The 21959-nt window shown below is 40.8% G+C and overlaps 1 protein-coding gene across 3 annotated transcripts in view; it reads right to left on the bottom strand.

The window, feature by feature from the left end:
• Positions 1 to 21959, bottom strand: part of POT1 (protection of telomeres 1) — a 62518-nt gene that overhangs the window by 20059 nt on the left and 20500 nt on the right. For all 3 annotated transcript variants that reach the window (XM_083463496.1, XM_083463497.1, XM_083463498.1), the window contains 4 exons: positions 21111 to 21225; positions 12684 to 12814; positions 6396 to 6686; positions 2731 to 2886 (listed from right to left, as the gene is read on the bottom strand). In XM_083463496.1, coding sequence (XP_083319622.1) covers positions 2731 to 2886; positions 6396 to 6686; positions 12684 to 12814; positions 21111 to 21225 — 693 coding nt within the window. The remainder of the gene's footprint in view (positions 1 to 2730; positions 2887 to 6395; positions 6687 to 12683; positions 12815 to 21110; positions 21226 to 21959) is intronic.

Raw genomic sequence — 21959 nt, 5'->3', positions numbered from 1 at the left:
GCCACATCCCTACTGCAGCTATTTTGTGAGTGGAGCCCACAACATTTTCTGAAAACTCAGAATGGGCCTGCTAGGCCAAAAAGACTTCCAGATGTAATGGACCACAAATCTAATCACCCTTGACTATTGGCCTTGCTGTCTGGGATAGGACTGGGAGGGTGTTGGCTACAACTGGCCTTTATCAATGATGAATAAATACTAACATCTGTATTCAATACTGAAACAAATAAGTATTATTCTGGTGCACAGCATATCCGGATGCCATGCAACATGAGGCTGGAAAACATACAAGGCTTGAAATGTAAATATAGTCATCAATACCACTAACCTATTTTCATCAGTAGCAAATAAAAAGCAGCAACATAATTTACCATTCAAGTAGCATGCAATTTAGTGAAATTAAAGTTTTTTATTGCATTCAAGGGGAAAAATATGCAGTGTTTTAAGACAAACTGCTGTTGGCAGGAACACAGCGATATAAATTTCACACTGTGCGTTATTAAGTGAAACATAATGTACTTCCACCACCCAGTTTCCCCATGTTTTATGCTTCTTATGTGCCTTCACACTGAGCACCGAGTTTTCAAATATGTATAATTTAAAAATAAAATTAAACATGTCATTTTCATACAGACGTCGCTATTGTCTTTGTGGCAGCACGAAAGCACAAAGCAGATTTATACGTTAAACCACCATTTCCAAACTCCAGCTGTTACTGCAAAAATGAACATGATGCTATTGAATAGAGTCACCTGCCATTGGACCAACAATTTACACAGCAACTCAATCCTGAAGAAATTTCAAATGCAGAAAAGAGGTTAAAAACCACCCCTATGGCTGTGGCCTTTGTTCAGGAAAACAGTTTAACATGTATATTCCAGTTTGGAAAAGCAACACAAGAGTATGAAGGAGGCTTGCTACCATGCAAGAACCATGTCCTGTTCCGAGAAGAAGCAGAAAAGGCTGGAGGGAGCAGAAACACTACCTCCTGCTAAATGAAGCAATAAGTAGAGCAAGACATCTAGCATAAGCAACTGGCATAGCTCACTGGTGCTGATGCACACATCCTGTACTGAACATTAGATTCTGACACTGGAAAGGGAAGTAAAGTAAGACCTTGGTTCTTGAACTTAATCTGTTCCAGAAGTCCGTTCCAACTCCAGAAACCATTTGAAAACGAAGGTGCAGCTTCTGATTGGCTGCAGGAGCTTCCTGCACTTAAGCTGCGTCGGACATTTCACTTCTGAAAAACGTTCGCAAACCAGAACACTTACTTCCGGGTTTGCGGCGTTCGGCAACTAAACTGTTCGAGAACCAAGGTATTGAGCTTGGCAGCTGCAAATGTTTGCTATCTTTATGCCTGCCTGCCCCACTATGAAAATTCTAGTACTGCTTTTACAAAAAGGTTTAAAAACAGGGTGCTAACAAAGGTCCGCGTCCACGAGTTGCCGCTTCCGTGTATGGGTGTGACGTCATTTTGAGTGTCTGACTTCCGGGTCACCGAGTAGCCCAACCTGAAAATATTCATCCCAAAGCTACTTCAACCCGAGTTATGACTGTATAAATAATCCCTGATATGGCATCCCCTCCTTTTTTGCCCCCACCCTTGGGAATCATAAAGTGCCATATCTGCTCTACAATGACGACTGAAGTTTTGTTATCTCAGAACAAAATCAGATTTAAAAGGATGCTGGTTAAATGTGGACAGTTGTGTAAAAAAGAGCATCTACTAAAAATTAACTACGATAAAACCAAGGTGGTATTTGGCAAGAGGACTACCATGTCCAGGTGAACTGGTCACACCCTAGAACAAGTACCCAGACCCAAATATATAGGATTACTTATTGATGGGAAGTCATCATGGAAACCACATCTGGAAGCAATTAAACTAATATCTGGCCATTCTACTGGGCAGCTATATAGGTTCTTCCATTCAAATGGCGGGCAGCTAATCAACCCAGCTATTAAGAGCTTTGTCTCTAAAATCATGGCCCAAATGCTCTATGGGGCTGAGATATGGGGAACTGGTGTTAAATCTGAAAGAGAGATCCCACCAAAAAAATTTATGAGGCAGATTTGGGGGCTTTCCTGCGGGACATCAGCAGCCCACCTCAGAGCCGAGTTGGGCCTCCTCTCGCTTGCAGCCAGAATTGATCTAGCCTATCTGACATACTGGCACAGGCTAAATGCCTTCGAGGAGTATACTAAGCTCTGCAGGTTAGAGCAACTAAGGACAGGGGGCTGAGCACAAAATTGCCAAGATACACTTCAGCAACGTTAGTTAAAACTGTTCTCATTCCTTGAAAATTATCAATATTGCAAAGCCACTTAAGAAATGGTGGACTGCACATTCAAACAGTTATTAATGGCAGTTTTAATGAGCAATAGGCTCTTAAAGAGTATAAAAATATTGCTTATAATGGGGACTACAAATTAAACTATGTTTTATCTCATTTACAAGAAATAATTTAAAGTCACAGAAGACATTTCGCATATGTTCACAACTGCATGATACCACAGTATCTGGAATAAAGCTGCTTAATTAGGAGACCACTTATTTGTGGCATATTAAAGCAATTAGTCTTTTTCAGGCGGGGGGGTGGGTTAGGTGGTTTGGCTTGCTAGGAGGATTAAACAAGATAAAAGTACACAATTTAAATAAATATAGAGCTGGTTAGCTAGCTTCTGGTAAGATCACACACATAATGTAAAGAACTGCTGAGGACTTACCTTCAGTGATTTTGCCAACTGGACATGATTATCGTAAACGACAACATCCACTGTCAGGTTTCTTAGTCGATGAATGAGAACACTGTCGCCTTCAAAGTCATCTTCCTTAACAACCACCTTCCAATACAGAAAGGGACATTTTGTGCCATCCCATACCTGGTATGAAACAAAATTCATTCTCCTTTTAAAACTGGCACTTTTTTATTTTTCCAGATTAAGGCTGCAATTCTAAGAACATTTGCTTTAAAAGGGTCGACCAAAGCCAATTGGGTTCACTTTGAACTAACTGTGCTTAGAATCACAGAATTGTGGAGAAGTAGGTTTTATTGGCTCTTCTGATCTCACTATCTTTTGTGAAGGTCACGAGGAGCTTTGAGATTCTGGCTTCACCAGATCTCACCCCAACTCACTGTGCTGAGGGTTGAAACAGTGTTGGCAACAGGGTGGAATCAGAGAAGGCTGCTGGCGTGTCTAGCAGAGATCTAAAAATGCTGGTGCAAGACTGGCCCCAAAGGATACATCTGGCACTTTCCTGGTTTTTCTGGACCAAGATTACACAAAGACTTGGCTGACTAATTGATCGTTTTTCTTTGGTTTGAAAGTGAAATATAAATGGTTTTAAATAATGAATGAATCACTTATTCAAGTAGCATTTCTCAAAATGTGATAAGCTCCTAAAATATTAATATTCCTGGGAAACCCAGCCAGATGGGTGGGGTATAAATAAAATAACAACAACAACAAAAATACAGTGGTGCCCTGCAAGACGAAATTAATTCGTACCGCAATTTTTGTCGTCTAGCGAATTTTTCGTCTTGCGAAGCACGAAATCCCATAGGAATGCATTGAAAATCAATTAATGCGTTCCTATGGTCAAAAAAAGTCCAAACAAAGCCAAATTTGGTACAACAACAGTTTATTAACTGCTCTTTAAAGTCACACATACTGTAAAGAGCAGTTCAAAAATTGAAGGGAAAATAAATTAACTTTATAAACAAAACATGTCTTTGTTTTTAGACAAAGAAAACAAAGTCGCGAGACGTTTTCGTCTTGCGAAGCAAGCCCATAGGGAAATTCGTCTTGCGAGGCAAATCGAAAACGGAAAAACCTTTCGTCTAGCAAGTTTTTTGTCTTGCGAGGCATTCGTCTTGCGAGGTACCACTGTAATTGCTATTGTAACATTCCTCATACAATAAATACATTTTTTGGAAAGACTGGCTTTATGTAATCCTCTTACTACAATCTGGATCTTCTGAGTCATAAAGTCATGAAGACCAACAATCCAAATAATGGACATCATCTGGTTATGATACCACACTTGATCTTAGCCCAAAGGCAAAGAAACAGTGTCATGATGTGAACATTGTGCCCATGATCAAAAAGATGTGTGTATGTGCTGTCTGTGAACACAGACCTTAAGTGCTCCCTTCCATGCGTGTGTGGGAAATCTCCCTATTTTCAACTTCTGACTGAAGGCCCTTGTGTGGTTCCTGAGGGTCTTATTTCTAGGTTAAAAGATGATTGTACAGGAAAGAATTTTGGTGGTGAGAACTTCCAGTGAACACATGGAAGGAAACACTTGGCCCTTAGGATCTCACCTTGAAAATGAAGCCAAAGAGATAACTAGAACATGCATAATATATACACAGAAAGGACCTGCAAAATATTTTTTCAACCACTTTTTTTTATCTTGCTAGTGATAATTCCAGTTTTTAATAAGTTGCATTTTCAAAGGGAAGGGAAGGTCATCTCTTACCTAAGCATTACAATATTTCAATTTACCAGTTCAAACAAAGTGTGATAGGACTATCCAGCACTGTGATGTGACCAGACACAAGGAAAAATAAGCTTTTAATCACATTACCTTCAGTTTGTTTGTGAAGTAAAAATTAACTAATCGGGTTTCATGGGTTTCTTGGTCTCCCTGCCTCCAAAATTATTACCTCTTTTAGATAACTGTATTTATTTTCTGCTGTTTGTTCCTATGAATTTATTTACTTTAAAAAGTACATAAACCCCAGCAGTTAATAAATACCTGGTTGCATCTTGTTTGATTTCCCCCCATATTCATTGGAATGGTCATTTGTGAATTTCAGAATAAAAATATCCATTGACACAAATGTAATAGTACCCTAATAAGCTAATCAATAGTAATCACTCAGCAAAGCAAAATTTTGGCCTCCCCTCCTCTGTACTTTACAATTTTTGGTTTGAAGAGCCAAGCGCTGGATTCCTTTTTTTATTTATCTTTTACAGTGGTACCTCTGGTTGCGGACCTGATCCATTCTGGGGTGCCATTTGCACCCTGAAAAGTCCGCACGTGCGAAGTGTGATAGAGTGCTTCTGCGCATACACAAACCGCACAGAACGCTTCTGCGCATGTGTGAACCACGCAGAATGCTTCTGCGCATGAGGCAAAATCTGGAAGTAAACATTTCTGGGTTTGCCGTGTTCTTAACCCCAAAAAATGCAACATGAAGTGTTCGTAAGAAGAGGTATGACTGTACTGAAATTTTCAAATGTATGCCCAAATAATGAAGCTATCACCACTGAAAATGCTGAAATTTCTGCATGTGTCTGGTTAATGTTCCAAAATACAGAAACAGAGCACTGAATGTGGTCATTCACCCACGGTGTAGCATGCATCTGATTTTTTGTGGCATCTCATGGGAAAACTACATGTTACACCAGTCACGTGGCCTTCAAGTGCAATTTTAACTGCATGATCCAGTCTGCACTGGAAGACAAAGGGTTACTCCTATGTACCTCTCCTTACACCAGGGTTTCAATCTGGATCAATGCTTGCCTGCCCTACAAACGATTTGAAGAAGGGTGGTGGATGAGAGAATGAATTGTTCTGCTCAAATACTTCATACATTAAAGCTAAAGGAGAGTGATAGGCTCAGTGGCAGAGCACATTTGTTCCCTGCAGTAGATCTCAGGTTCAATTCCTACCATCTCCTTGCAGCACCAGGTAGGAGTCCTTACTGAAAACCTGGAGAGCTGCTGCCAGTCAGTGCAAACAAATACTACGGCTTCTTATATTTGTGTGTAAAGCGTGGCTGGCTGAACCATTCCTCTTAGGGTAGGGTTTGGGGAACCTTTTCTCAGTCCAAGGGTTGGATGAGGAACTGGCCATCCCTCTTCAGGTTCATTAGGTTGTCAGGCAATACCTTCAAAAGGGGCTTGCTGTCAAAGCCGATCAGCTGACTTGCACCAAAGCAAGGCCCTCTGAAGTTGTCTGTTTGCAGGTGAGGTTTGGATTCCAGGCCAAATTAGGCCTACAAGACAGAGGTTCACCACCATTTTCTTAGGGGCCACGAATACACGCTCTAGAGGTCAGCTGAATCTCCATGCTCTTTCCCTTATTCCCTCTGCTCCTTGCCAAACATTATCAGGACAGTTTGAAGGCATGAACTTGAAAGTAAAATGTGCAAAAACCAGCAGATAGATATAAATTTCCCATAGCAATCTAACAACAGAGTTTCAACGTCAAGATTTGAATATAGCTCTAGGAGTGTTAAGTAAGTATTGTTTGGTTCTTGGCAGTGCTCCTAAGAAGGGAGAAAACTTACTGTGCATTAGTTATAACATACTGCCTTTATACTAACATGAAAGAACTTTTGAATTAACACATTTTTGAGGGAGCGAGGAAAGCAGCAAACCTTGAGAAGGTAGGAAGATCCGTCGAGTTTTGCTTTTCCTACAAGCTGGCAAGTGAGATCAAAATACATAGGCGGCTGGATGGCAGACAATTTTGCTACGACTGCAGAGTTTAAAAGATTAGATGCCACCCAAATACGCAAGTCTTCTATTGTTTTTCTGTCTTCATCTGTAAATGAGAATAATTTGCTGGACGTTCGAGGAACCACTGGTGTTCCTACAGTGCCATCAAAGGTAAGTGCTGCAAATCCACTGCTGCTAATCCCTTGCAACTGCCCGCTGAACTCTTTGATCTAGGCAACAAGAACAAAAAGGCAACGCCGTAAGGAAAAATAAAAGTGTACTGCTTTTTGAACTCAGTGGGGGGAAAGCCAATATGTAGGATGATTATCACATGCATTTGAACTAATTATCGCAAATTACAAGATGAAAGACATGTACCGGCTTAGAAAGCAACGAACACCAGTCCATCCTTCTTTGAACACATTGTTTTGTAACAGGCATGTATTTGAAAAGTGTGACTCTCAACTTTCAAGATATGAGATTGGCAAAGCGCTCCGCTGCCCAACATTCTTGGGGTGCACCAAGTGGAATCCAACCCATGCAAACCGGAGGTTAGTCCCAAACAGGTGAGGACATAGGTGGCGCTGTGGTCTAAACCACTGAGTGTCTTGGGCTTGCAGATCAGAAGGTCAGCAGTTTGAATTCCCGTGGCAGAGTGAGCTCCCACTGCTCTGTCCCAGCTCCTGCCAACCTAGCAGTTCGAAAGCACACCAGTGCAAGTAGAGAAATAGGTACCACCGTGAAGGAAAGGTAAACGGCATTTCCATGCACTCTGGCGTCCGTCACGATGTCCCGTTGTGCCAGAAGTGGTTTGGCCACATGACCCAGAAAGCTGTCTGTGGACAAACACCGGCTCCCTCGGCCTGAAAGCGAGATGAGCGCCGCAACCCCATAGTTGCCTTTGACTGGACTTAACATTTACTTTTTTACCTAGTCCCAACCTTAATTTGAACATATGTGACTCTAATGAAAACACTGCTAACTTATTTGGTGTGAACTCGTTGCAGTTTATTCAAGCTTCAAATGCATGGTAAGGAGTATTTTATGAAGGTCATTTGCTGGATAGTACAGAATGGTTGGGTGAGCTGGTCCCAAGCAAATGTGTGTCAGTTACTAGGGGTGCCCATGCTTCAGAAGGCTGACATTCCTGACTAAAACATGACCACTCTAATACACAAATGATCAGAATATTTTAATTTTTCAAAAAAAAAAAGTATCAAAGATGATATTCAAAGAAACACAGCAGTTTTAAAATTAATTAACTCCTAGGTAAAGTAAACTAGGTAAACTCTCTCCCTTACTCCCAATCTCTGACATAGTTAAAGAAAGAAAACAAAAAGCAGCTTCTCTAACAAATATTGTGAAGCTGTGATAAATGGGTAGCTTCTGATTCTTCAGCTGACTTCAGCAATATATTCTATTATTGCTCAGGAGTGTATACTGACCAAGAAAAAGCAAAGTCTTGTTTCATCAGCTTTATGTATTTATTTGCGACAATAAGATTTGAAATAAATTGCCCCCTTCTGCTGCCTCCTGGTTCGAACTGACTCTCTAGACACGTGTGTAGTGCTACATCTCTTCTCCTCTCAAGACGCTTGTCAAAACCCACTCAGAGTTTGCACAATTCCCTTATTGTAATTTTCTTTCCTGCCCTCCGTACCCAAAGGAGCCCAGTGCCCTACTGAAATTAATAAGCATGACAGGGAAAGGTCATAGCTTAGTAAAAGAGCAGCTGCCTTGCATGTAGACGGTCCCAATTTATTTTTTCTTTATTAAATTTGTATACTGCCCTTCATCCATAGTTCTCAGGGCGTTTCACAGCATAGAAATGCAATATAAAAAACAGAAAATACATAATAAAAACAAGAACAAGACAAAACAATACCACCCCCCAACACATTTAAGAGGGTAGCGGATGTTAAGTTTTTGCCTGGCACCTAAAGATGTATAATGAAAGCGCCAGCCAAATTTCAGGGAGAGCATTCCACAAATGGGGAGCCACTGCAGAAAAGGCCAGTTCTTGTGTTGGCATTCACAGGATCTCCTGTGCAGGAGGCACACGAAGAAGGGCCTCAGAGGATGATTGCAAGGTCCAGATCAGTTCCTATGGAGAGAAGTGGTCCTTGAGGTATTGTAATCCTGAGCCATCTAAGGCTTCATAGGTCAGAACCAGCACTTTGAATTGGGCCCGGGAACTAATTAGCAGCCAGTGCAGTTGAGCCAGGAACAGTGTATACCATCTTGCCCTGGTGAGCAATGTCGTTGCTGAATTCTGCACTGGCCAAAGTTTCCGAACTGTCTTCAGAGGCAGCCCTACATATAATGCATTGCAGTAATCTAACCTAGTGGTTGGGACACGGGTGCCGCTGTGGGTTAAACCACAGAGCCTAGGACCTGATGATCAGAAGGTTGTCGGTTCAAATCCCCACGACAGGATGAGCTCCCGTTGCTCAGTCCCTGCTCCTGCCAACCTAGCAGTTCGAAAGCACGTCAAAGTGCAAGTAGATAAATAGGTACCACTCTGGCCGGAAGGTAAACGGTATTTCCGTGTGCTGCTCTGGTTCGCCAGAAGCGGTTTAGTCATGCTGGCCACATGACCCGGAAGCTGTACGCCGGCTCCCTCGGCTAATAAAGCGAGATGAGCGCCGCAACCCCTGAGTCGGTCATGACTGGACCTAATGGTCAAGGGTCCCTTTACCTTTACCCTAGTGGTTACTGCGGCACAGATGGCAGACAATCCCTGGCATCTTCAGCTTGGGCTGGGAGAGACCCCTGTCTGAAACTTTGGAGAGCTACTACTAGTCAGTGCAGAGTAAGATGGACCAACACTGAACAAGATGGACCAATGGTCACACTGGCAACCCCTAGCCTAATAAGCTCTTGTCCCCAACCCCCCCCCCCAATTGCACATAAGAAATCAGTGCTGCAAATTTGCAGCGCAAAATACTAGCTCATGTATCAAGGTAAAGAAACCTGGAGCAGAATTAAACCCATAAGGTAAAATTTACTTCTGGGGTATAATAGACACCCTGCAGTGCTTTGTGATTGATTTGTTTTTGGTACAGGCCAGAACGTACGTTTGTTTGTTTTGATATAGCAGCAAAAAAAACCCCACAAAACGACTGTGGTGCTTTTAAAGTGGAATATCCACACACAAACACTAAAACTTAATTTATTATACAGGTGAAAATGCTAAGTTATATTTTGAGAAGTTGATGGGGCCAGAACAGAACCCTGTTAGCTTTGAAAGAGAAATAATTATAGGTTCAGAGAGCACGGTTTCCCTAAGGCTAGCAAGGTCAGAGCTGAGGGAATATTTTAACCAAGGACTTTGCAGCTTGCAATTTTCGCCGCTAAAGGATGCCACCTCAATTACATGTGCCTTATGAACGTAACAGAGAGAAACATAGCTCAGAGATTTGAATGCAAAAGGTCCCAGCTCCAGGTAGGGTTGGAAGAGACTTTGGCCTGAGACCATGGGAAACTCTTGCCAGTGTAGACCCTATTGAGCAAGCTGAGCCAATGGTCTACCAATCTATGGTGCTGCTGTTAAGCATTTTACAGAATTTACCGACACGAAGGGACAACTCATGCAGTCAAACCCACAACCAAGCCAGCACAGCTAATACACTTGTACCTTGTTTGCCGAACGCCTTTGAAGTCGTACGTTTCGGCTCCCGAATGATTGAAAACCAGAAGGGAGTGTTCCGGTTTTCGAACTATTTTTCGGAGGCCGAACATCCGGCATGGCTTCCACGGCTTCCAATTGGCTGCAGGATGCTCCTGCAGCCAATCGGAAGCTGCGTCTTGGTTTCTGAACAGTTCCGGAAGTCGAACGGACTCCCATAATGCATTCTGTTTGAGAACCAAGGTACAACTGTACAGGCTTTTTTTAAAAAAAATTATTACAAGACATTCCAAAATATATGTACTAAAGACAAAGTAAACCTTTTATTTTTCATTGCAAGAAGTATGTTCTGAATCCAAGAAAATGAAACTTTGTCAATAGATTGGGATTAACATATTTAAAGCTATACATTTAAAAACATACTAAATAACACTCCAATCTAGGTACCTTTAAAAATGGAACGTTTGACTCTAATTGTGATTTACGATCATGTGTGATAATGGGATAAGAAGAAATTCTATTACAGAAAAAAAGATTTTGCCTTGGAAGCACATTAATTAACTGAAATAATGGGCAGATATTTTACGTGTAACTTTCAGGCACTGAAAAGAAGGGAAATTATAATTTACTTAGGCAGCTTAAAACTATAATATTTAAGTAGCTTAATTAAACTTTTACTATTCTAAATTTGGCTGCCAGTTGAACCCTGACCGCAGCTAAATTGTACTCTCAGATAAATGGCTGCAAGATACTTACCCAGATACAACTGCCTTGAAGTGACCAAAGCTACACATTTAGAAACACAGCAGGAAAGCTGGCAAATATTTTTCTGCTTTCCACATGCTCTTATTCAAACAATTGTGGTTGAGCTAATGGGTGGAACTCAATTTATTGTAAATGTTTTGCTTCTCTTATAAAGAACACACAATATGTGAACAGTAAAATGAAGTGTAGCACCCAGCTTTAAAATTGTTCAACATTTGTTGCCATTTAAAAGCAACAAAACAAAGTTGCGTTTTCTTACATTGTGCCTTAAATTCTGGGTTATATCCAATGTTATGGGAATGGAAGGGTTAGGGTTGGTGCAATGATTATTTTCCTCCCCCACTTCCCTCCAAGTTTTTCTTTTTCTAAAGTGGATTTTTTATTATTATTATGAAATACTTTATTTTAGAATGACGAGAAAAGGGATTTCTTAAACTGCATACATGCATCCCCCACACTTTCGCGCCATTGGCTTGTGTGTCGGGAAATAAATTAATAGATAGGAATTCATACCAGGAAATGGCGGGAGAGTGCTGGAGTCATGAGAAGACCCACCCCAGAGCCTGAAGAGGGCACCAGTGAAAGTGGAAGAAGCCCCAAAGTGGAAGCCCCTGAGGTGCAGTGGAGCTTTGTTTAGGCTGCTCAGCTTCCCCGCCTAACAGCTGGCGTATGGGGTAGCACAGCAGCTGCCACAGCCACTTTCCTACACATTCTCCAGCCAGCCCTAGAACTTCAAATCTAGCTATTTTGGTCTGGATTAGAGAGAGAGAGCAGGAGAGAGAGAGTTGGAGAGCAGGAAAAATGGGTGTTTACAGGCTTTTTAGAGGGTGCTCCCCACTTATGCGATTGTCGCTTATGCGCACAGGGGCCCGCAACATAACCACAGCATAAGTGGGGACTTAAGACTCTGCACTCTATCGGCTCATTATAATTCCTCTAGTATAACGCTACACACAGTACAACTCTAAATTGCAAAAGCAAGATGTACCTCTACAGCTTGGGAGGGCGTTGTCACAAGAGAAGGAAGAAGGGTTCAATGCCTTCCTTGCTTGCGGCTTTCCTCTCATTGGCCTATTTGTCGTATCTGTTTCTGAACCTAAAGGACTGGGAGATTATACAGACCAACCTAATTTTGCTGCCATCCAATTCAAACTGTTGCAAATCTGTTGGATCCAAGATTCCAAGGCAGAAATGCAACTGATGGTAGCACTGCTTCTGCATTTGATCGGATTACAAAACAAACAGGATACTCAGGACTTGATATTCGGAAGGTACCTTCAAATATTTTAGAATACAGAATATATTTGGGAATCTGACCAAGGAATACAGACTGGGATTCCCTGACAAGCATTCCTGAAACATGGTTGCAAAGACCTCTTTGTACAACAAATCCTCTAGCTCCTCTTGCTTCTTACCTACCTAGTCTCCTCCATCTTCCGAAGCATGTAAAAGAACCTGGTCTGTGTTTGGAAATGCACCAAAGAATCTGGTATGTGAAAGGACTAACCTTCAGTTTTAGAAGTCCATAATAAACATGATGACAAATATTGCATAAACAGAAACAGATAGTGATAATCAGAAAAAGGCTGAACATAGTGTTCACTGAGTTCTAAAAAGGCTGGTCTCAAGAGCTAGAGAGAAGTTTCTCCATTACTGTCAATTGGATGCAAAAGAGACATTTGCATCAACTTCTCCCATAAACAACAGTGGGAGTCCCACATTTGTGTGGAATTGCAACGCATCAATTTGGATGTAAAAGAATGGCCTGCTTTGTTCACAAAGGACAACAGCCCAGCTTCCTCTCTACAATGAATGGCAAATACAGCAAAGGTACCTTTATTCTGTGAAATCGAACAATGTCACCATTTTTGTAGATTTGTGGAAGGGCATCTCTGTTTACATTAAAAAGTGAACATATCAGCTTGGCATCCGATTGGTCCACAATGGTTATCACTGAGCAATAATCTGTAAAGGAGAAAATATAGATGTAAAAAAGTTGGCACCATATTTCTAAAAGCATAGATTAATACATAAAGGATCGTGATGTCAGGTAAGATCATGAGAATAAATACAGGGGTGAGATTATAGGATTCCATATGCTTTTAAGAAAGCAATACAATCTCCTAAGAATAGCCATGCCAGAAATTTTACACCTACCTCTGTTTAAAAGGTGCATGCATTTTCAGTAATCGTGACATGTCGACAGATGGGAATGGGTTTGAAGCTTTCATAAAATTACTAACAAATCTTAACACTGAAGAGAAAGTATTTTATTTATATTCAAGGTATAAAGTACAATGGTCAGCCAGCCCTTTAACTGGCCAAGGGTGGCAACGACACTTTCTTCTGTGACACGAGGCAAGGAGGAATGATTGCCTAGCATGCAGTCTAATTTTCAGTACTGCTCCATTTCTTCAAATCTAGCTTAGACGTTAGTCTCCGGAGAGCTAATAATTGCCAGTTGTGTGGCAAGTCTCTTTTTGCTTAGCTTTGCCCTCACTTAAAACAGCCATATTAAAAGGGCAAACGGCTTAAACCACTTCCTGTTCATGCAGAGTAAGAAGCAACAGACTGTTTAGACTTTAGAGAGAGGCATTGCAGGGGGTTGAATTAAGATGACCCACGGGGTCCCTTTCGACTCTGATTCTATCCGCACTCAAATCTACAACAAGTTCAGAGCACACCCTCATTGATACATATCTTCAACCCTCTTAAGAATACCAAACAGCCGGGACAAACATGTATGTTCTGCAAAATTCTTATAACTTTAATACACTAATATCCTGCCTTTCCTTTCAAAGGAGCACACAGCAGCAAAGATATCAATGATTAAAAAAAACCTAATTAAAATACAATAAAAACTTATTTAATACATCTAAAAATATCTTACTATTATAACATTTATATTCCACATTTCCTTCAAGGTGCCCCTCTCTCCAAGTTATTTTCACAACAATCCTGTGAGTTAGGTTAGGCTGAGACATGATGACTGGCTGAAGGTCACCCAGTGAGGTTCAAGACAGATTGAAGATTTGAAGGTGTTCCAGGTCATGGGTAGGCAAACTAAGGTCCGGGGGCCGGATCTGGCCCAATCGCCTTCTAAATCCGGCCTGCGGACGGTCCGGGAATCAGCGTGTTTTTACGTGAGTAGAATGTATGCTTTTATTTAAAACGCATCTCTGGGTTATTTGTGGGGCATAAGAATTTGTTCTTCTTTTTTCAAAATATAGTCCGCCCCCCACCCAAGGTCTGAGGGACAGTGGACTGGCCCCCTGCTGAAAAAGTTTGCTGACCCCTGTTCCAGGTTTTAGTCTAATAGTCTAACCCAGAGTGGTCCAACATGGCTCTCAGACTGCATGCAGCCCTCAATCCCTTTTCTGGCGGCCCTCAGCAACTTTTGATGCCCCAACCCTCACGGTTCCTTCCCAAAGCTGGGTAAGTGAGGCACTGGGCTTTGGGAAGGAAGCTTGAGGACTCTACCAGGTTCCTAGAGTTCTCCCGCCTCCTTCCTAAAGCCTAGTTAGCGCTTGCCCAGTCATTGATCCTCTAAGCACTACATTCCATAACAGTATTGGGTATCAATGCCAATTTTCATATTCAGGACATCATCCTTTAAAAAATGAATTTCTAATGCAAAGGACAAATCTATTATTTCTACAGGCTCTGGCAGAAACAACATATAACATTTGGGCTAAAACAACACCAAGTTTTGATATAGTTTACTAGATTTGCCCATCATATTGGAAACCATTAACATTTTTAGATTAAATAGTGCTAACTAGATCTTAATGTGTAAGAGATGAAAAATGTAACTTCCTGTTAGGCATTAGAAACCATCTTGAGCAATTCACCTAATTTCCTCTGTAAGATTAAGTGCAAATTGCTTTGTAGTTTTATTGCAAGGCCTGCTAGTATCTCTAAGCCAAGCCTTTAATCAAAGAAGCCATGAATATAATAGTCTACAGTGTATATTACAAATACTTATTTGTAATTCTCTGCCACCATTGCACAACACACTCTAGGATTACAGTATAAATGAGTTAACTTTGAGACAGGAATGTCATGTTCAACAAATAGTTAGGGAATAGTTCCAATGAGGTGCTTTAAGCCAACAGCCAATACTACAAAAAATATTTTAGTTTAATTTTTTACTTACTGTAAAGCGACTATTCTCAAAGGATTAGTCCTGAGAAACAAGGCCTAAGAAGTATGATACTGAATTAGCTGCTTGTTTAACTTTGCAAATTATCTTCAGGAAATAGCATCAAAGTACAGTTAAGTGTGCCACAGAGGTGTAAAAAGCAAGTAGGAACAATACATTTTAGCAAGCTCATTAAAATCTGACAGCTTGTTTTAAACCTATATACTGTGTACCTCACTTTAATTAAAAAGGTGAAAAATTGCATGCTGGCAAGATATACAAGTTCTAAGGTAACTCAAATTTAAATCTAATATTTTCAAAACTCGACAAATATACAGGCTGCTTCAAGTTACAGCTCTGTGCATCACTACAGGGTTATCTCAGTTCAGACAAGCAATACAGTACACAGTGTAAAATACTTTCACAAAACATGGGATCTCGCCATCGCTTAAGGAGAGAAACAGTGTCAGTTCAACAGTGCAAAACTAATGCTGATACATCCTCATGGATTACCAAAATCTGGCACTGAAGTACAACAAATGCTTATAAGAATTCACTCTACCATATTCTTTTATAATGTGTTGGATAAAATGCATCTCCAAGGTGACTTTCTTTCCATAGCCTGAGGGCTCTTCCTGGCACTCTAATAATCTCACCTTACATTTTTGTTTCAAAACATGCGAGATTGCAGAAAAAAACAACAAGTTGAAAGCAAACAGCTTGCATGGCTCACAGACCTAAAGCCAAATGAAGATTATTATTATTAAATTTGTATACTGCTCTCCATCTGTAGATCATGTTCTCATGCCTTAATTGTTAGTTTAAAAAATCTATCTCATGATTTGGAATATAGGGAGTTAGCCTGTCCCAGTTATCACATCAGGTGGCTGAAAGAGTTATATCCACTTAGGCTTGTTACTGCATATGAAATTGTATTTTTAAAGTCCAACACTTCTGTGATGATGTGCCAAATGTTAAGATAAAAAAGGTAAAGGACTCCTGGATGGTCAAGGTCCAGTCAAAGGTGACTATGGGGTGCGACACTCATCTCAACTTCAGGTTGAGGGAGCCGGTGGTTTGTCCACCAACAGATTCCCGGGTCATGTGGCCAGCATGACTAAAATGCTTCTGGCACAGTGGGACACTGTGACAGAAACCAGAGTGCACAGAAGCACCGTTTACCTTCCGACCGCAGCAGTACCTATTAATCTACTTGCACTGGCGTGCTTTTGAACTGGTAGGTTGGCGGAAGCTGAGACAAAGCAACAGGAGCTCACCCTGTCATGCGGATGTGAACCGCTGACCTTCCAATCAGTAGTCCAAAGAGGCTCAGTGGTTTTGAGCACAGCGCCACCTGTGTCCTGGTTCTAAATGTTGAAAGTATCCTGGCATGTTGTATGGAAAGTAAGTGAAACCCACCAGCACTGGGAGTCTAGTTCATATACTTACCAGAATAGCTCTTCCATATATGTGGGTGGGAGACACTGAACTCTCCAATACACCCATCACACACATACAATATAAGGCAAGATGTATGTCATAGGTACACGTTTCTCAAAACACTTCTTCCTAAGACAGCACATATTCTAGGAAAGACAGTCTAAAGTGCGTGAAATGGCCCCTAGCACAAGATAGATTGAAAGCCCCAAATGCTATTTCAGTATGGAAATCAGTAACACAAGAAACACAAACTACATTTAGTATTTTAGTGGCTAAAGAAGCTTTGAATGACACACCGGGTGCAGTTTCCATTTCGGAAACATCCAGAATGGATTTCAGGGTAGACAAGCTCACCAAAAACAGAGAAACTTTAATAGTTTTGCTATAGCAGTTTGAAAATACATGCATAGATATATGCAAAGATGAAAATACATGTTCTATTTCCAACCTCTATGGGCCTTTCCACTGAGACCAACAGACATCTACAGTTTTACATGTATGCCAGAAGCAGCTTCCCAACTGGGATCGATCTGCAATGCTAGCTTTCGAGCAAGTGGATCACAGTTGCTTACCAGCATGAGCAAGGTGACAGGACGGGTTCTGCTGGTCATACTAACTTTCCTATTACATCGCCCTTCCAGTAAGCAGCAGCGACTCAGCTGCCAGGAAGTCAGTGTAACAGCTCCACACCAATTTGCAAGCCATTGCTGATCTATGTATTTTTACCAATCAATTCAATGGAAGTGAGTGTTCATCTTTATTCAATATCTCAACTCTCTGTTCAGGCCACTGAACAGTGTACTTCCCGCCGATAACAAGTTTGGGCTTTTGTAGAGTTCCAGGTTGTATTGTCTGTGATTTAGATCAATTGGGTTAAGTTAGTTTATTCTGTAGTAAGTCGCAAATTTATGCTACCATGAAATAATTTAATTGTATTAGCATTGTTTAAGAATGGCAAAAAAACCAGCAACAACCAACCTATGGAAATGACTTTAAGCAGTAAGCTGTAACACCTGACAAAATTACTTAACAGCTACTGTAAGCTTGCTTGGCTTAAATGCAAAAGAAGGAACAGGGAAATATTAAGCCCTCACAGCAGTAGTTGGAGCTACAGTTCCTTCTATGTCATTAGAGACCCTAGCCTGGATCCAATTGCCATTTCATGGATTAAATTTTCTACCATCAGCTGTGAAGTCTTCAGATATCTTAATAGGGGGTTGCCAACTTTAAATTTCCATTTGATATATTCAGTCGAGAAGGGCCCTTTCTGCAAGTGATTGTCTACATGCCCTTTTGGTTTTGACCATTTTACATTTAAAAGCTACAAGTGGTGAGGAAAGAGAAATAAGAGGAAATCTGCCTATCCAGAAATAACATTTTAAAATCAGCAACACCATCTGCAACATCCTAAAGGATAAAAAAATCATAATCTTTTCAGCTCTCTGCAGCTCTCCAGAAGGGAAAAAAATATCCCTATTAAAATTAAAAACTGAAAATCTCACAGTGAATGCAGTTTTCTCAGACATACAGACCTAGCATAACTAAGCATCAAAAGATGCTGAAGTATAAGAATCTAAGTTTCATCTTGGCTACAGGAAGACAATTTCTATACAGAAAGAACTAGTAAATGTTAACCATATTGATATAACTTGTACACCAGAATTGTATTTGGCTTTATGCTGTGGGTTAAACCACAGAGCCTAGGACCTGCCGATCAGAAGGTCGGCAGTTCGAATCCCCATGACGGGGTGAGGTCCCGTTGCTTGGTCCCTGCTCCTGCCAACCTAGCAGTTTGAAAGCACGTCAAAGTGCAAGTAGATAAATAGGTACCGCTCTGGTGGGAAGGTAAACGGCATTTCCGTGTGCTGCTCTGGTTCGCCAGAAGCGGCTTAGTCATGCTGGCCACATTGAGTGACATTAGCGTCGTCGCCCAGATTCCTCTCCTAGGATCTTACTATTATTATCGTTATGCTTTGCTGCTACTATTTTGTCGTCCCCTAAAATGTATTTTATATAATTGACTTTTTAGTTTTATTCTTTGTATATCGTATTGTTGTTTTATTGCTATGGCCGATGGCTGACGCAAATAAAGATTCATTCATTCATTCCCTCGGCCAATAAAGCGAGATGAGCACCGCAACCCCAGAGTCGGCCACGACTGGACCTAATGGTCAGGGGTACCTTTTACTTTTTTCTTAATCTTCTACAAACTACATAGAAGAACAGCACAGACACAATATAAGATATGGAGGCCTTGTTCACACATAACACTAAGCCATGGTTTGCTTAACAAACCATGAGTGAAACCACAGTCCCACAAACAGGCAAGTATGCTTATTTCTCCAAAATTTAGTTTGTTTTCCAAATACTAAACTCATTCCTTTATAGATTGACCACCTGAGATGCTCGCCAAACAAACATGGTTAAGGAAGAGTGCTGGATTCACACATAGCACCGGATCATAATTCACACAAACTAAAGTTTGCAAATAATCAGCAAACCATGGCTTCAGATTGTTGTCAGGAAACAAACCATAGTTAAGCTGCTAGGTAGGGTTCACACAGTGCTAAAGCTATGGTTTAGCATTATGTTTGAAGCAGATCATTGTGTCCTAATAATGGCAACACTATTTTTCAAACATCTATTTTAAATCTATTTCTATTCCTAAATTTAATTCAAGAAGAGGTAGATGGCAATAGCTGATGTGCTTTATGAGTACCCCAGTGATCCAATGATGGGGGAACAGATAAGTGGGCTTTTTACGAAATTTACAAACCACAACGCAACTCATTCCAGTTTTAGCCAAAACAAGATCTCGAATCATTCTAAAGAAATCCGTTAGTAAGGGTTACCATCACAAGAAGGTAGTCAGCCTTTAAAAAAACAGAACAAAACAAAACCCAGCACAACCATTTCCCCAAATGGTCAAACTTAACAAATTGTTTGTAAAACGTATCACCTACAGAAGTATTGCTTTTGTTCCACAAAAGGAATAAGATGGGTTCACTTAAAAAAAAAAAGAAGTTTCCTGGGAATTCGGGATAAAAATAATTTTCATTACTGCCACAGTCTGCCTTGCCAGGATACAAGATCACCATTATGAAAGAAGTTGACCAGTTTAGAAAGTTCTTTCTATGACAGTAAGCCTTCTATCATCAGCTCAAATTATCACAAAACTAACGACCAATATGCAAATCGCTCCATTCCCTCCAAAATTAGAGCAGACACATTATTTTCCAGGTTCATGCCTGCAATATAATTTTAGTTTATAAGTGAATATGAGATGAAACTAATGATATTCATTTTAATTTCATTTTGTGGAAAAATAGACAAAGCATATGGTGTAATATCTGTAATAACAGATGGACCATTACCAGTTCTTGATACCAAATTTAATTACCCCATCCATTTTTTAAAGGTCTGACATATAAATTATTGTACCTCATGGTGCTTTATTCATACTTTTTTTCTTAACTGGGATGTGAAAACACTTATCTTTCAATATTTCCAACAGTTTTATGTTTAAATACCATTACCACAAACTATGTTGGGTTTTTGTGCAACTAAAGTCATGTTCATTTTTAAACAAAAGTGAAGGAAGCAGATCCATTTTCAAACACCATGACCAAAGACTATGTTCCTCTATTTGTCAACCCCAAAGAGCAAAGAAATCCCTCTTGAGTTTCTCACCGTTGCATCAAATGGTGTGCAATGAATAGGGAGGTTTCCACAGCTTCTCCACGAATGAATAAAACTTTCAACTATTGCTGCCTAATCTCCTAGCCACGCTAGCATTAATTTCTTTCCTTTTCAAAGCTAACCATGGTCAGGGTTTCATCTGCCCTAACCACTATAAACTCCAAGTTACGATGCAACAAACTCCCATTTCCAAACTTTAATTTGGAGTTAGTGATATTACTGAGCACAACAGGCAACCCCCATTTTAGGCGCGACCAATATGTGCACAATTGCACACAGCACTGAACCCAAAAGTTGACGCGGGAATGTCATAAAAGAAGTCACTGAAAGGGTGGAACAGACCAAGGTGGCTCACCAAGGTGAATCTGAGCAAGCATTCTTTACAGCAGCCTTTCTGAACCTGTGGGTCCCCAGATGTTGTTGAATTACAACTCCCATCACCCCTAGCTAGCAAGGCTAGAGCTCAGGGATGATGGGAGTTGTAGTTCAACAACATCTGGGGACCCACAGGTTGAGAACCGTTGCTTTACAGGAATCCAAGCATCCAGGAAGCATTGAGCAGTTTATCAGAAATCATAAAGGTAAAGGGACCCCTGACCATTAGGTCCAGTCGTGGCTGACTCTGGGGTTGCGGTGCTCATCTTGCTTTACTGGCCGAGGGAGCCGGCATACAGCTTCCGGGTCATGTGGCCAGCATGACTAAGCCGCTTCTGGTGAACCAGAGGAGCGCATGGAAACACCATTTACCTTCCCGCCAGAGCAATCTACTTGCACTTTGATGTGCTTTCGAACTGCTAGGTTGGCAGGAGCAGGGACCGAGCAACGGGAGCTCACCCCGTCCTGGGGATTCGAACCGCTGACCTTCGGCAAGCCGATCAGAAATCATACAATGACCCATAATCGACTTCTTGCTCATATTTGCTATGATAATTTTTTTTAAGCAGAACACCTTATGAGTTTTATATATTTAATAATACATACCCGTTCCTTTGCATTTATATGGAGGCTTGAAGAATTTCACAGCACCATAGAGGTTGACAATAGTCCCGCCTTTAACAAGATTCAGAGGGGTGTATGTGTAGCTGGGGGCAACAGGCTAACAAGACAAAACAGAAAGTGATCACATTCAAGAAAAAATCTGTAGCTATTTTAAAACGGCAAGCTTCTTCTTCTTCTCTCTCTTCTTTTCTTTTGCCAAAACTTACTTTAGATACAGGGCCTAGATATCAGGTCCATTATGAACATCAAACAAATCATTTTTCTTTGCTACTGGTCATTCCATCAGAATACTCCTTCCTCCTTTGGAAGAATTCCCCTATAAGGAAAGGTTATAACAATTTGGGGTGCGTTTTTTTTTTTTTTTTACTGTACAGAAAAGGTGAGTGGGGAGTAGATATGCTTTGTGATGTATAAAATGATGTTGGGGTGTGTGTGACTATTTTCATACTAGAATCTGGATCCATCCAATGAAGCCGAATGCTAGGAAATTCAGCTCAGAAAAAAAGGAAGTGCTTCTTTATACAGTACATAATTAAACTATGGGATTTGCTCCCACAAGAGGCAAACAGCCACCAGTTTGGGTGGTTTTAAAGGGGGATTGGACAGATTCATGGAATATAAGGCTATCAATTGCTGCAAGCTATGACTGTTATATATGTTGCGAGCCTGATCCTGCAGGACTCTTCTTATGAGACAGCCAAGTGTTATTTCCTGGCAAATAGCAAATATCAGACCATTCCAGAAACACTAGCTTTTTTTGCTTTTCTAATTTAAATAGTACACCTGCAGAGTTAAAGCTATAAAACGTTTGCAGATACAAATTTGTTTATT

This window comes from Podarcis liolepis, assembly GCF_965112155.1.
Source record: "Podarcis liolepis genome assembly, chromosome: 10".
Lineage (NCBI taxonomy): Eukaryota > Metazoa > Chordata > Lepidosauria > Squamata > Lacertidae > Podarcis > Podarcis liolepis.
Note: the sequence above shows the minus strand (reverse complement) of the source record. Positions and strands in the feature narration are given on the sequence as shown.